Source organism: Triturus cristatus, chromosome 3_2 (assembly GCF_964204655.1).
Source record: "Triturus cristatus chromosome 3_2, aTriCri1.1, whole genome shotgun sequence".
Lineage (NCBI taxonomy): Eukaryota > Metazoa > Chordata > Amphibia > Caudata > Salamandridae > Triturus > Triturus cristatus.
In genome coordinates this window covers 113,907,062-113,924,211 of record NC_140584.1, presented here as the reverse complement: position 1 = coordinate 113,924,211, position 17,150 = coordinate 113,907,062, and the positions used below count along the sequence as shown (strand labels likewise).

General features: G+C 45.1%; 1 protein-coding gene across 1 annotated transcript in view; it reads right to left on the bottom strand.

The window, feature by feature from the left end:
• LOC146856883 (interleukin-18-like) overlaps positions 1-17,150 on the bottom strand; it is a 152,177-nt gene that overhangs the window by 9,020 nt on the left and 126,007 nt on the right. Inside the window, exons 3-4 of the mRNA XM_085647342.1 lie at positions 15,870-16,028; positions 5,348-5,481 (exon numbers count right to left, since the gene is read on the bottom strand). Coding sequence (XP_085503468.1) covers positions 5,348-5,481; positions 15,870-16,028 — 293 coding nt within the window. The remainder of the gene's footprint in view (positions 1-5,347; positions 5,482-15,869; positions 16,029-17,150) is intronic.

Here is a 17,150-nt window from a genome sequence, read left to right as displayed (position 1 = left end):
GACAGAGTGCGCTGATGGCAAAAAGCGACATCAAGTCGGCTTCCCGTCTGTTGCCGGTACACCCTGGCGACTTTGAATTGTTGGGGATTAAATTAGAAGGACAATGGTTTGTGGATAAGGCACTCCCTATGGGTTGCTCCATTTCTTGTGCCCTCTTCAAGTGTTTCAGTACCTTTCTGCAATGGTTATTCACATGGCGCACAGGGGTGGAGCACATAACACACTACCATGACAATGTTTTCTTTGTGGGGACAGCGGGGTCAGGAGACAGCCAGGACTCGCTTGACAGATTCCAAGATTTGAATGCGGACTTGGGGGTGCCACTGGACCCCAAGAAAACAGTGGGGCCCACAACAGTGTTGTAATTTCTGGACATTGAAATTTAATCTGCAGCAGGGGAGGCACGGTTGCCGGAGGACAAGAAAACTAAAATGGTGGCTTTACTTGACACAATGCTGGCAAAAAAGAAAGTGACGGTGAAAGAGATTCAGACGCTCCTTGTACATTTGAACTTTGCATGCATGGTTGTACGAGCCAGGAGGACCTTTTGCAGGCACATTGGTTTGTCCCTTTTGGGCCTTCCCTTGCCTCACCATCATGTCCGTTTCAAAGTGGGGGTGCGGGAGGACCGGCGTATGTGGATGTCCTTTTTACTCTACTTTAATGGCATTCCCCTATCATCCTGGCTAGACATGGACTAGGACATGCAGATTTTCTCTGACGCCCAGGGGGCCTGCGGTTTTGGCCTATACTGGCAGGGACACTGGTGTGCAGAGAAATGGTCTGTGGAATGTCGGGAGGGCAGATGCAGATCGCCTTCTTGCAATTTTTTCCCCTGGTTGAGGCGGTCATGTTATGGGGCCCCAAGCTGTTCCATAAAAGAGTCCTTTTCTGGGTAGACAACATGTTAGTAGTGTATGTGGTCAACAGGCAGTCAGCTAGGGAGCCACAGCTGTGGCAGCTGCTGTGAGTTTTTGTCTTGCATTGCCAGAGATTTGATATTGCCTTCAGAGCCAGGAACATTGGCACTGCTGATGCTGTGTCTTGTTCATAGTGGGAGAGGTACCATGAGCTGACCATGGAGGCGGATCAGGAGAAGACTCAAGTGCCTCAAGAGTTATGGTCTGTAGGAAAGAGAGACTGTTACACCTGGTAGCAAGATCTTTAGTCCCGTCGACAAGGAAGGTTTACCTACTGGCTTGGGAGGAGTTCCTGAAGAGTGGGGCGCGGCGGAGGTGACAGGAACGAGATAGAGTTGAGGACGTCATCCAATTCATACTGGGTCTTATTGAAGGAGGGCAGTCCAGGGTGACAATTTGAGGGAAGCTGGCGGGCATCTCTTTCATGAGGAAGCTTTGGTGGCGGTACCCCCCCCCCCCCCCATCTGGGGGAGAGTTGGGGAAAAATATCCTGGAAGGCTGGGCGAGGGAGTTAGGTCCTGCGGGTCCTAAGCAGAGGGCTATGTCATTGGATATTTTGATGCACGTGATCAGTCCTTTACAAGGGTGTGCATTGAGGACCAGGAAACGTGGCTGTTTTCAACTATCATGTCCTGGTTATTTTTCAGAGCCTTTCGGGTTTTGGAACTTCTGGAGGGAAAGAGTAGCAGGGGCCTCCTCTGGGAGGAGGTGTGTCTACAAGACAACGGGGTGCAGGTGTGTTTATACAAGTCCAAGACTAATCAGAGGGCAGCTGGTAGGGCAGTGTTCTTGAAAGCTTACCTGGTGTCCCTAGTTTGCCCACTGCGCTGCATGGAAAAAAGTGGGAGGGGGGTCATACGGGCAGGGTCTTTCTACATAGGGATGGGCAACCTGTAATGGCTTTCCAGTTGTTGGCAATCCTCCGCAAGTCGTTGACACTATTAGGTTTGGATGCCAGCCAATTAAGGACTCACTCCTTTTGGATTGGTGCTGCAACAGAGGCTAGCAGACGGGGCTGGGCGTCTAATAGAATCAGGGAAATGGGGAGATGGAAATCGGATTCCTTTTGGACTTATATCAGGGGGGTAGGGGGTGGAGGGTCGTGATGGCCAGGTTGTCATCTTTATTTCTTTTGCAGGTGTGGTCGTCGGTCCTTCGGAGGTGGGAATGACGATCTGGATCGTGGGTCACACGTTTGTAAAATGGGCAGAGAGACAAGCGAGGGTGAGCTTTCATGGTCACAACCTGGGTTTCAATAAGGATTTACACTCTATCTTATGGAAAGGGAAAGGTGGAATGCGATGGAAGGAGCTGATACTGTGCTTGAATAAGCTAAAAGGTGGTGGTGACTGTCTGGACGTGCTCATTTTTCATTTGGGAGAAAAATATTTGGTGTCACAGAAAGGTTTGGCCTTAATCAAGGAGATGAAATGGGACCTTCGGCAGGTGGGTAAGTTGTGGTTAGGTTGCCACACCATGTGGACAGAGTTTATACCTAGGAGAGTGTGGAGAAGAGCTATAAAACCATCAGCCATCAATAGAGCCAGGAGGATACTGGACAAGGACATGAGGGCCTTTTGCAGGGATAACAGTGTGGGCAGGATACAGCATTCAGACTTAAAATTTGAGGACGTGGAGATTTTTAGAGGGGACGGAGTTCACCTGTCATTTATGGGGATGGAGCTTTACCTGCTCCAGTTGAAGTTAGCTCTAGCCAAAGTGTTTGGGGTTGAGTAAAGGGTTCTGAAGATGTGACTCACTTCTGGTCTGGTGCATTGGGGGGCAGGGCCAGGGGGGTAGCCCCTGACCCTGGGTGGTGGGTGGCTGAGAAGTTGACAGGATTTACACAAGTTTATTCATCATCATCATCATCAGTCTTTATTCGATTTAAAAATCATGAAAGACACAAACATATAGCCAAACATAACATATAAAATCCAGTAAAATTATTTGAAATTCATCAATAAATACTTAAAAAAATAGTAAAAAAACATTAAACAGTTCAAGATGACAACAGAATTAGAATTGCGTAGTTAAAACACCCACATCAACTACAAAGTTAGAGAGAATCAATTAATTAGGTACACGCCATGTTGTGTCAGTTAGACAGGTTAGTAAGGATGCTTCAGATGTTTACCAGAGGCTTGAGGCCTTAGTGTCCATGCCCAACCCAAGAATTTGGCTATTGATATAGAGATAATTGGTAAAGTGCTAGTGCGTAAGATTCTTAAAGCAACAGCACATCTCCTAGTACCTAAAGTTCTACACATATGAGACAGCCACACTTTCCTTGGGATAACTAATGCTGGGCAGACAATGGATTCTGCTTGCAACCCACAAGCGGGGCACATTGCCTCACGGGAACTAGACCATCTACCTGTAAGAGACTTGAGTGGTAAGGAACCAGCTCTAAGCTGGAAATAGAGCTTCCTGTCTCCGGGTTTTGTAATCAGGTCCCAGTACTGTTCTAGAGCAGGAGTAATCTTTACCTCTAGATAGCGACCAGTCATCCCAGTGGAATTTGCTCTGCTCCATACTTGATGGTCAACTCGTTCCCAATAAGTCATTTGGATAATTCTCTTTGAAGGAAACTGTGCAGCCGCTGGGTCACTCCACAGCCCCTCCATACCCAAGGCTATCAGGGTCTGACAGAGCTGCCTCAGCCATTCAATCTTATGAAAGACGTCTAGTTCTATAACATCCATAAGCCCTTTAGCATACAGGGAGAGCTCCGGAGTAGTCCAGAGCCTTCGCCAGTATAAAACCGGGCGAAGTCTAGCTATGTCCGCGATGGCCTTCCTACCTAACTCATATCTTAGGGGAACCATAGGGGTACTCTGAGGAAGACCTGTTATGCTACAGAGGAATGTATTTTCGGCTTTAGTTAAAACAGCCAGCCGATCGAACCCCCATAATTCTACCCCGTACAAAACTGAACTTAGGGCCTTAGCCTCATAGACTTGGAGCACCGGTTTTATGGGCTTAGTAAAAGATTTGTTATGCTCCCTAGTTAATGCTCCTGATATTTGCCTGTGTTTCAGGGCAGCCATCTCTATGTGCTTATCCCATTTATTGTTTCTGGTTATGTGTATGCCTAAATAAACGAAATTGGTAACCATTTCTATCGGTTGCCCAGCCATAAAAAACGTACTCCCTCTAAAACTTGGATGTGGGTTAAAAACCATTAGTTTCGTCTTGGCCACGTTTACCTCTAAGCCATGACCAAGACAAAAATCTTCAAAGACTAGTAAGGCTCTTTGCAAGCCACTCGGAGTTTTGGTACGATAAGCGTATCATCCGCAAACATCAGTATCGGAGTAATAACTCCGGCGAGCTTTGGGGCATCTGTAGAGACGCTAAGCATGGATTTAACTATCCCATTGATATATAGCGAAAAGAGCGTAGGGGCCATGGTGCAGCCTTGCCGCACACCACGTTCTACCAGGAACTCAGGGGTAACGTCACCTAAGCCTCCCCACTGGATTTTAGCAAAATTATACTCGTGTAGCCTCATTATCAAGGTCAAAATTTCTACGGGGAGCCCTAGTTTTTCTAGCACTGCCCACAACCGCAGACGAGGCACGAGATCGAAGGCAGCTCTTAAGTCCACAAAAGCTACATAGAGACTGCCTTTCCCCAAAGTAACCACTTTCCAGTGAAGTTGCACGAAACGGAAGACCTGATCCACTGTGCCGGTCAGCTTACGGAAGCCAGCTTGGAAAGAGGACAGGATCATGTTATCTTCAATCCACACTAGTAACTGATTCAAGACCATCCTCCCTATAACCTTCTGGATTGTATCAATCAGGCTGATTGGTCTATAGTTACACAAGTTTATTGTTTGTCAGTGGCAGTTCAGGCTGAAGGGGAACGGGTAGGAAGTTCACGCCTGAACGACATAGGAAGTTAAAACATTAGGTAGGAAGTTCAATAAGGTTAAAAGGGTAGTTGAGGTAGGAAAACAGGAACGGTTTTTAGAGGTCCCACTTTCGGTTGGGCAGCTCTGATGCACGTATGTTATTCAGGTTTGAATAGTTCATCGGGGGTGGGATCTGTAATGGGTGGGGGAGTTGATCTTAGGGGAGTATTGATGTAAAGAGAGTATATATTTTGTAAGGCAAAGGCTCAGGTTATGTTGTAATGTTCATCAGTCTCAATAAAGAGGCCTTTTTCACACAACCCAGTGTTCAGTGGTCTGTGCTGCCCTCTCTTCCCCAAGGAGCACTGTGTTGAGGATGGTATGGCAGTGATTTGTAATCGGGTATGTAGAAGGCAAAATGGAAGGTCAACAATGATGGCCAGTATCGTATGTGCAGACATTTTGTTTTCTTTCCATGCAGTATCATTGAACTTTTCCCTTCCTGGGGCTTAGGTGATTGTGTCAATATGAAAACCTGGCAGAAAACGAAGTACACTTTTTTTCTTACCTTTAAGACAACAGTCCTATCCGCCGCACATAACAGGTAGTGCTTCTTGTTTACTTCCAAACTAAACATAACTGGCAATCCGCTCTTGGGGTTTGTGTCTTTGTAATAGTGTAGGGAGAATTTGACACGGTCTCCTGGGAATAACAATCAAAAAGATTATACTGCATAAGATGCCGCCTGGGATACGTCCTAAACAACTTCAAGGAAACGTAGAAAAGGCAATGAATAGGCAAGCATGAGCAACATCTTTCAACAAAGACGAGACCTGCTTGAACCTGCTGAGCATGTTGTGAAATTGCTCAAATATCACAATTCACAATTAATGTAGCTATTCCCCCAACACGCGCACATACACAGATACTCAGTCAGCAGGTACAAAGTCAGAAGAAAAGGCAACCACCAGTGTTTTTTCTTTCTCTTTGTGCAGCATGGAAGCAGACAATACACATGTGGGGTATTTTCCTACACACAGCATTCTGCTGAGTTTAATCCTCTAGGTTTTACTTCATTTATGAGCTCATTTCTTCACTGAAGCAAGCTCAAGGTTTGGTCACACCACCCACATCTACAGGCTTGCGTGGTCGGCTTTGTAATCAATAGCTTGAGTGACTGATCAGCAATTGAGCATCTCAGCATCCCGTAGGACAGAGCTTTGGTATGTGGGAAGTGACAATCATGCTGTGAGTTGCTGGCCCCGTGACATGAAGAACAAGCATTGCCAAAGCCAATAGGTCTTGCCTCTGAAAGAGTTTTTGGCTTTGCCAATATGTTTTAGCCATGTTGTACACCAGTGGGGCTGCTGTTCAGCATGGCTAAATGTTAGTGGAGGTAAAGAAAAGTGAGGTGGAGTGGATGCATTGCAAAGTGGATTGGAGTGTTATGGAGTGGCATAGAGTAGAGTTGAGGGGCATGGAGTATCACAGAGTGATCTGGATTGTCATGGAGGGAGTTGAGTGTCGCAGAGTGGACTAGAGTTGAGTAGTGTAGAGTGGAGTAGACTGTCAGAGTGGAGTAGAGTGTCGTAGAGTGGAGTGGCATAGAGTGTTGTTGAGTGGTATAGAGCAGAGTGGAGTGGTGTAGAGGGTGTTGCATAGAGTGGAGTACAGTGCTGTAGAGTAGAATGGTCATAGAGTGGAGTAGCTTGTCGTAGAGTGGCATAGAATCGAGTACTGTAGGAGAGTGGAATGGCATAGAGTGCAGTAGAGTGCAGTAAAGTCAAGTGGTATAAAGTCGAGTGGAATAGAGTGGCACAGAGTGGACTAGTGGAGTGGAGTAGTGTGTCATACAATAGAGTGGATTAAAGAGGCATGGAGTGGCAAAGAAGGAGTTGCACATAGCATTGTAGACTGGAGTAGTGTTGTAGAGTGTTATAGAGTGGAGTAGAGTTTAACGGAGTACAGTATCGTAGAGTGGGGTATCCTAGAGTGTAGTGTCGCAGAGTGAACTGTCGTAGAGTGGTGTGTTGTAGAGTGGCCTACAGTGAGGTAGCATAATATACTGTGGTGCAGAGTAGGTTGGTGTAGAGTGCAATAGCATAGAATGCATTGATTTTGAGTAAAATGGTGTATAGTGCATTGGCACGGAGTGCTGTGATGCAGAGTTCAGTTCCGTAGAGTAGAGTGATGCAGAGTAGATTTCAGTGGCATAAAGTAGATTGTTTCAGAGTAGAGTGGATCGGCGTAAAGTGGAGTGGTTCAGAGTAGAATGGAGTGATGCAGAGTAGATTGCAGTGGCATAAAGTAGACTGTTTCAGAGTAGAGTGGAGTGGCGTAAAGTGGAGTGGTTCAGAGTAGAATGGAGTGATGCAGAGTAGATTGCAGTGGCATAAAGTAGACTGTTTCAGAGTAAAGTGGAGTGGCGTAAAGTGGAGTGGTTCAGAGTAGAATGGAGTGATGCAGAGTAGAATGCAGTGGCATAAAGTAGACTGTTTCAGAGTAGAGTGGAGTAGTGTAAAGTGGAGTGGTTCAGAGCAGAATGGAGTGATGCAGAGTAGATTGCAGAGGCATAAAGTAGACTGTTTCAGAGTAGAGTGGACTGGCGTAAAGTGGAGTGGTTCAGAGTTGAAGGGAGTGATGCAGAGTATGGTGCAGAGGTGTAGAGTGCAGTGGTGTAGTGTAGAGTGGTGTAGTGTGCAGTAGTGTGGAGTGCAGTGGTACAGACTAGATTAGAGTGGTGTGGAGTGATTTGGAGTGTTGTGACATAGAGTGCATTGGCATAGAGTGCAGTAGAGGGACAAAGAGTTGAGTTGTGCAGAGTAGAGTGCAGTGGAGTAGAGTGCAGTGTCATAGAGTAGAATGGTGCAGAGAGCAGTGATGTAGAGTACACTGGTGTAAGAGAATAATAGAGTGGCAGAGAGTACAGTGACGTAGAGCACAATGGTGTAGAGATGCGCAGTGTGCAGTGGTGTACAGTGTAGTGGTGCAGAATAGAGTGGCATTCAGTTCAGTGCTGGAGAGTACAGTTTTTCAGAGTAGAGTGGCGTAGAGTAGAATGGCGCAGTGTAGAGTGGCTCAGTGTAGAGTGACAGAGAGAGCATGGCATAGAAAGCAGTGGTACAGAGTGCAGTAACAGAGCACAATGGTATAGAGTGGTGTAGTGTGCAGTGGAATAGAGTAGAGTGCTAGCGAGTGCAGTCTTGCAGAGTCGAGTGTTGTAGAAGGCAGTGGCATAGAGTGCAGTGGCGCAGAGTAGAGTGGCACAGGGTAGAGTGGTGCAGAGAGCAGTGGTGCAGAGTAGAATAGACTGCCTGATAGCACCTTTTTTCTTTAAGTCACGTTTCACAGCAGGAGAGTGCAAAGCAAAAAAGTTCTCAGGAACTCTCTGGCTGGGCGAAGAATTTAAAAAATGCTTTTTAAAATATAGTTCAATCAACTCCAGGCTATGTAATTCCAACAGCACTCCATAACTTGGTCAACCCTCTTGATTTAGACAGGCGGCAACAGTCTTTGGTCAAACTGCACTTTCAACTTGTTAAGACCAAGGGCCTGATTTAGATCTTGGCGGACAGGTTACTCCATCACACCAGTGATGGATATCTCGTCCACCGAAATATAAATTCCATTAAATCATATGGGAGTTATATTTCGGCAGACGGGAGTAACCCATCTGCCAAGATCCAAATCAGGCCCAAAGTAATCTCCCTGAGGAGCAAGATAATAACCACGAATTCTCTAAAACACTGCACTGCACAGGTATGTTTGCTTATGAAGAGATGCGATACTGAGGCTACGGCTCCTCACAAGACCCAGACATCATTTATCCACATCATGTGTCATGATGTTCTATAGACAGAATTCCCACTGTAATTTTGACTGAACTGTATCACACGTCCTGTGTTGTGCTTTACCGCAATTCTGTCTTATTTGAAAATATTCTATTCATATGTATATGAGTAGTTCTTAAAACCTGAAAAGAAAAAACCCACTCAAGATCGCAGAATGTTGCCAATATGCTCCTCATTGGAAATCTGCAAACCAAATGCCTGATCTGCTTTGAGGGTGAGTTCCTTTGAAAGGATTAGCCGTGGGCTATGGGATGTGGAGTGCGGATTTTTTCCCCCCACAGTTTTATATAGCGGGAACTCGACCCAAAGGTATTGAAGCATTTAACATGAGCACCAGTTACATTACACAAGGCCATATTCAATCATTTTCAAGCCCTTGGCCAAAAGTCTCTCAAAGATCCCCGACCCCTTGCAATTTGAGAGTGGTATGTACCAATGAAAGATGTGATCCAGGTACTATGTTTCCAGCCATGAAGCCTGTGCTTTGTTCTGAAGTAAAACCCTGTTCCTCATGTACTGACTAGCTACAGTCTGCGAGGGGGGCCCTGGTCACAAAAGAATGCAGATGTAAACATGATTCTTTCGTATGAGGTTTCTATGAATTGTTTGTGCCAAGATCGCTGAGCTAGCTCAGCCAAAGTAAAAGACGAGTTTACAAGCGATTCCCCTGAGACATACGGGAGTCTTAGAGACCACTGGGTTGAGGAGATCATTTTGACTTTTGCTCTTGTTGGACCCTGTCTTCAAGCACAACACAAAGTGGCTGCCTGTGCTGGAGGAAGATGCTTGCATTGAGAGACTTGGCCCATGCGATCTCCAGTCCTATTACTCCGCCTTGGTTTCTAACAAAAATATACCATGCATTATCTTCCGCTGGATGCTTTAATCTCTAAAATGTGATTTCATTAAAGATGGAAACAATTATTTCAATCAAAGAATGGCTAAAAATGCATTTAACCTTCCTATGTCATTACAAATATTCCTACGGGGCCAGCTGTAACAAGCAAAACGAGCGAAGAGGGATGGATGTAGTGGTAATTAACGCAGGACAGAGGGTGGTGTGGTGTGGCAGGTTGTAGGAAAGCAAGCTGAAACAGCTTGTAAGTGGCCGGGGGAACACCAACACAAGCGACTGAGCAGTAAAGACAGGGGTGAATTAAGGACTGCAAAGACATGTAAAAAGTAAATAATCAACATGAACATGCCTCATGAAAGAAGCATAATTGTAAAAGGCAGGGGCCTTTGCAAAACATGAGCCACTCCTGCAGTTATTCACCAAATGTATTACAAAGCCTCATCAACCAGTTGCAAAGGGATATAAATAATCTTTTAAAAACCAGTGAAATACTCCAGTGATGCCCAAATAGCACAACAGACAAGGCCTGGCTTTAGTGCTGGCGGCGCCTGGTGCGACAGTCTTTTTTGGTGGCACCCCCCATGACTTCCTCCTCGGATTCCCTCACTATCACCCTGCAAAAGTGCCCCTCATCTCTCCATAGCCCCTCTCTCACATTCATTTCATTTGTTTTAAAGTGCAAGTACAGGCTGGCTTTACTAATCTACTCAGATATCCACATAAAATAGAGATCTGTTCTTTGCAGCATGCGTATTAAGTCTACCCTACTTTAAGAGGAGTCAAAACTGCCACTAGACAAAACTCCGATCTCTCTCTCTAGCTGGAACATCAATCACAAGAGTTATCTTGACATTTTTAATGCTTCCTGAAAGCTGGATGATACAAAAAAAGGGTCATCATAAGTGCGGCTCATGTAAAGCCTGTCACATGTCTAAGGAAATGACAGAGTTTGTACACAATGACCGAACGTACATACTAAACGAACATAGCAACTGTAACACCAGTGGCGTCATTTACGCCATTATCTGCCCTTGTGGTTTCGTGTATGTCGGACAAACCATCCAGCGAGTTAAGTGCCGTATTTTACAGCACTGTAGCCGTATACGTTGTAAGGTAGATGGTGCCCCATTAGTGGAACATTTTACTCTGTTTGACCATACAGCTGATAGCCTTAGATGGTGGGTCATAGAAAAGGTCAAACCCAACCCTAGGTGTGGGGACTTTAGCATTGTGCTTAGCAAACGAGAATGCAAATGGATACACTCTTTGAACACTGTGAATCGGGGTTTAAATGAGTTTGAAGAGATCAGCAGACAAGTATCTGTACTCACTAACACATGAAGTTAGGCTTGAGATAGTGAGCGATCTGACTACACCAGGGATCTGGTTAGGTGTTATGGAACATTTATTTTATATGTGTCAACTAGACAGTTCACTAGGGATCTAGTGTGCGATAACATGGGGTATAATTTCCTGACAATGCTATGTGATGCCTCTTGTTATTTTGTCTAAATGTTTTGAGATTGTGGGCCTTCTGTTTAAGTGTATATAAAGTATTGTATTATTTTTCATTGTGTTAAATTAACCTCTTACAATATTATTATTTATCATCATTCATTACTGTGTTGTATTGAGTTTTACATTAACATGTTTTCCCTTCTCTTTCATAATTTTTCTTCTAAATAATTCTGTGTCTCTGACAACGGGAGAGTCTTTCCTCCCTTTCCTATGTTCCGATTACGTCGTCGGTAACTGACTTATTGCACTCGCGTGTCGACTGCCTCCATTAGGCATTAGCACTTGCCTGGAGACGGCCGCGAAGTGACGACGCGTCTGCCCCTTTTACCCGGAGTGAATTGAACTCACGGCTCTGTCTAGTAAGTGATTAATACCCCGGCTATGGGCGTTGAACATTTTAAACTTGAAGCCCCTAACGGACTTAGTAGAATTCTTTTAAACGCGCAATTATCCTTCATAGAATGCTCACGCAACCATTACTAATTTAAGCATAATTGTCAGACTAGGCCCTGGTACATATTTTATTACATTGTGACAAGTTTGGGAGTAATTTCACACCCTCTTTTTAAGTAGACACCTAGTTTATCCTTGTGAATTCTTATTGTCATTTATAAACGCGGTTTACGTCCCGAGTTTTTTCAAATAAAGATGCCGAGAATGCTCACGTAAGCATCTAGAGCCTACAGACAGCTGTGTAACATAATTGTTTGACTACATCAAGGTCGATTAATTCTCTATCTTAATGCTCTTATATGACAGACGTTACCTATTATGCTGAGTGGTATTCCCTTGAGAAGTGACACATACTAAGTAGAATCTTGTTGTAATAATTAAGCGTCTACTTCCGCCATAAGGAGAGCTGTTAATCAGACATCCCCTTGTCTCCTTTTAGGTTGCTTGGAATCGCATTCACCTTTTGGGCCACCGGGGCATATTGTTTATGACTAAGCGTGAAGGTAATTACCTCACTCAATTTAGTGGCTATTAACTAATCTATGTGTTCTGGCCAGCATATTAATTCGAGTATGATTAATTCTTTTAAGATCCCGGTGGAGACGTACCCCCATGTTGGATTCATTAAAGGAACCAATGGACCCTTGTCCTCACTTATAATTGATGGGTGAGGCTACTTTGTCATATATATCTTGTGATGACTTTAGTTTTTAAACATCCCAGTGCAACGACCTGACCCTTGGTCCCTTCCCCGTTTTTAGGTTGCCCAGTCGAGTCCTGATGAAGATCCGTCAGGCCGAGGAATCAAACGCCCTTTTGGCCACAAGTCGGATCGAAACGTCGACGCCTTATTAAAACTAACCTGGACCCCTCTTCTGTCCTTTCACGTGCCACCCTAGAATTGACTTCTAGTGAGAATTGACAAAATAATCTTGTGTGAATATATTTGGGCCAGGTCACTTAAGGACGGTGACTTACAACCGGTCCTTTCGTCTAATGCTTTTGATATATTGAATTCTCTATATATTTTCTGTTGAATTATTTCTCTTCATCACTTCACCCTTGAGCACTCTGTTTCACTGCACGTCTCCCTCTGGAGCAACCTATTTTGAAATTGCTAATTGTATCATATATTGTCTGGCTTTCACCAAAATTGCTTTAAAATACATATATGGTGACCCAGATTTCGGTCTTTTGTTGCACTTTTTATGCTGATTGTTCTAATCTATAATACGTTAAATTATAATCCTTGATTGATTTCGAAATATAGGTTCAGGACCACTGTTTTTTTGTACCATATAATACCCAGGTCCCTGATTACTTTGGGTTACCCCGTTCTTCATAATGGTCCTGAAAGCTGGAGGCACAAGGAACTCTGCAGCAAGTGCTTTTATGTCGTAAGTTATTGCTCAACACAGCGCCCCCCCTGAGGCAAAGGCCCTCCTCCTGGTGAGAGCCCAGTGCGGCTGCACTAGTCGCTCCACCCTAAAACTGACAGTGCTACAAACACTGCTCACAAAGCCCACAGCAGCTCAAGGACTGTGCATGTGTGTGTGTCCTGGAAACTGCATCAGCCCTGGCAGAGGCACACAAAGGGGGGCGGGGCTACTAAAGCCTGCTGTGGGCACATATCATACTCCCAAAATGGCAGCAAGATGACAGACTGCCAAAGACAGGAGCAGTGGGGGTCATGGAGGAGCAGGGGCACTATCATGAAATGAAACAACAAGCTGTTGGGAGAGGAAAAGGGAATGGAAGGAGGATGGGCAGTGAGGGCGCAACAGGCAGACTGTCTGCAAGCTGCAGGAAGAGAGCTCTGCTATGAGTGGGGCAGAGCTTGTAAAAACACAGCTCTCATGTGGAGTGTTCAAACAGAAATAAAAAAGTAGCTCCTAAAACAGGAGCAGTGGAAGGACACAAGTACTCAGTCCATGATCTGGGGGAGGGCTGCACACAAGAGGAGGCATGACGCATGTATACCATGGACAAATGAGGACAAAGGATATGAGAGTGACAATGGAGCAAGCCAACGGGAAGCCTATGAGTGGGCTTAGGTCCACAGATTGAAGACAACATGTCACTTCGAAAGCGCTGTCTAGCCGAGACCTAATAAACCACTAGGTTAGGTGTCAGTTAAGAACACATGAACTGGGTTTTTGAGATACATATTTGTGGGTGGGGCAGTGGTGCAAACATTGACTGCAATGGGGCAAGTGAGTTGGAGGCATGTTATGCTTTTTGGGATCAGTCCCTATCCATGGGCCATGAGCTGATGGGGTCCTAATGAAAATGGAATACCCTATGAAAACACCTTACTGACTATCCAACTGACTGACGTTAACTTGGCTGCTGCATAAGACAAGGACTTCTGTTTTTGAGGTGGATGCACATTCAGTGCAACCTAAAATCACACATATACGAAAGTTGTGAAGCAATGGGTGTATTGAAAGCATGTATGTTTCACTAAGACACGTGTCCTTCTAATAATGTGCAAAATGTATTACTTTGGTGAGTGAGTCCACTCTCTTGATCTCTATCTCTTTTTAGTGAGACTTAAGGCATTCATGGACTTCTTAAACTCTTCAACTCAGTGGCGGTCAAAAAGTACAATTCAGAGGGGGGCAGGGGCGCGTGCACACACACACACATGCATACTTACTTACATCCATGCATTCCCTTACAGACATGCGCACACACACCCATTCACAACACTCACCAACACATACACATACATTCATACATGCATGCACACATCAAATAGTAAAAAAAAAACAATTGTCTGCTGCAGCTCTCTGGGAGAGATGCCTCTGAGGTGCCAGTTGGGATGGGCATGCTGCCTCCCCTAATTGGCTGATTGTAGGACAGCCAATGAAGGGAGGCAGCAGTTCTTACCTTGTCACAGAGTGGGATGGGGTCAGAGAGACTGCTGACCCTACCCACTCTGTGACGAGGTGTCCATGATTGACATTTGGCCCTGGGAACTTCAGCGCTTAAAGGTGAAGCGCCCAGGTACGAGGCTATCGCTGACACTCTCCCTCATCATGAGGGGGAGGGCCTTGGGGACCTTTGTTGATCTGAAGAAGTCACGCACACAAGAGCTGTGACAACCTCAGCCAAGCAAAATTCATTTCAGGCCGCCAGGCGCCTGTGCATGTAGTGCATGTCTAGCTCCTGACTGCCTGACCTGAAAATTAAAGAGTGTCTGTCAGGCTGACCTTTGCTCAGCCTGACATCTTTAAGATTTTGATGATTCGCACTCCTCATGAATTTCCATTTTCCATCAAGGAGGATGTTCAAAGTAGCCCTCAAACTTGAATCCATTGAACCTAAATCATACACACTATCGAACAGACATTGTGACATGCACAGAGTAAGCAGTAATCACTAGGCCAACCTCACTCATTCTTCTAGTTTCTCCTTCTGTCTGTCACATGCCGTCTCAGTGATCAGATAGACACGGGGGCCTGATTCACAAAGGTAAACAACATACACGTGTAAGTTTACGCTTTTCAGTATTCACAAACCTGCATTTTAATAGTAAGTTTATGAGAGCGGAGACTCCCCAGTCTTTTTGTGTGGAGTGCTCCGCCCTACGCTCCGCACTTGTAAACTTACTTTAAAAAGTTGTTCATAGTCCTCTGAAAGTACTGTAGCCTGCTATAAGAGGGCCAGTGCCATAGTTCAAGAATTGAACCATGAAGCCTGCCAAGAAGTGGGTATATATAGGCTTTAGCTGAAAATCTTTGCAAGTTAGTCCGAAAATATGAGCACAAATATGAGAACTGTATGCAACGATGATATGTCCTTTGACCTATGACTCGAGTAGCATTGTATTATTTAGCTCTCAAGACCTGAGACACTTCAGCCTCAGACAATGGTGATGGGAAGATGGCTGTGTAGAAATCAGTGGCAGTGAAATGAGTAAAGATAAGAAGCATGAACGAAGACGAGAAACAGCGCAGCCACTCAAGAAGCCATGCCAGCCCTAGATAGCATGAATGAAGCCTTGAAGACCAGGACATAATGCAGCCTAATAGTCCCGTCCTTTCAAGTCTGACAGTTCAGGCTGGATTGTTATTGGAGCAGGACAAAGGATGATTTGCATACAGCTGGTTCCTGTCAGATGTGATTGGGTTGGCAAAATAAAAGATGGACTGGATTGTGGCCCAAAGTAATTACCAGTGTCTGAGATTACTTCAATCGCTCCATCCATTTGGTATTCTTTGAAGTCAGGTACCAGGCACATCAAGGGCATGCATTTGTCAGTGCATGGACTTTGCCTGTTTCTAATCCTCAATGGAAGGCAAGCTAACTGACGATCCACCTTGATACTTTTATTATGAGTGAAACATTTTAATAATTTTTTTCTGTAAATATGTGTGCAGCAGTAAGCCAAACTCTTAGAATCATACCCTGTCCGATGAGTTGGTGCTTGAACTTGGCCTCGCAGCACTGTTCCTTCTCCGGGTAGGCCACAAGCATCAGGTTTGAGTTGTTTCGAAAAACGACCTGCCTTGGGTTGGAGTGAGGCAAATATTTCCAGTGATCTGATTCCAGATCCTCCAGGAAATCTAAAAAACACACCATGCAAGAAGACATATATTATATTGCTGCTTAAGGTATGTTTAAAAATGTGCATATTAATGTAGGTCTTAAAAGAATCAATGAAGTGAGGACAATTACCCAGTCAACAAGAAAGATTACAATACTTACATTAACTACGGTTGGCTTCCTGGATTATTCAAGCATTACAATCATTAAATATGGTTCGGAAGGAGGCTAGGAACGACTGTGTAATATATTTGGAGACATTTGCTAACAGACTTATTGTGCACATGTAGCAGATATAAACAGCTCTTAAATGCCCATGCCTTAATTTTTTTGCCAAAACCAACAATTGATGGACAGAATGCAGAACAATGTCATACATTCACCCCAGTACAGAGATCTGGGCCTAAATCCATCGTTTTTTTGCTCACCATGCCATTCCAGTTTGAACCCAGCCATATGCAAATCAGTCTTGACCCTGTGCCCCATGGGAACAGTCCAGCCCGAACTGCCAAGCCAGGTTTTCCCTGGACTGGAAACAAGCATCCTAGGACCGGTTTCGGGCTTTCAGCCCTCGTCAGCCAGGATAGCTTGATTCCAGTGGCATGGAGAGCACGGGACTCACGTCTGAGCATACCCTTCTCACTCGGGGTGACAAATGCAAAAACAACAATTGATGGACAGAATGCAGAACAATGTCATACATTCACCCCAGTACAGAGATCTGGGCCTAAATCCATCGTTTTTTTGCTCACCATGCCATTCCAGTTTAAACCCAGCCATATGCAAATCAGTCTTGACCCTGTGCCCCATGGGAACAGTCCAGCCCGAACTGCCAAGCCAGGTTTTCCCTGGACTGGAAACAAGCATCCTAGGACCGGTTTCGGGCTTTCAGCCCTCGTCAGCCAGGATAGCTTGATTCCAGTGGCATGGAGAGCACGGGACTCACGTCTGAGCATACCCTTCTCACTCGGGGTGACAAATGCAAAAACAACAATTGATGGACAGAATGCAGAACAATGTCATACATTCACCCCAGTACAGAGATCTGGGCCTAAATCCATCGTTTTTTTGCTCACCATGCCATTCCAGTTTGAACCCAGCCATATGCAAATCAGTCTTGACCCTGTGCCCCATGGGAACAG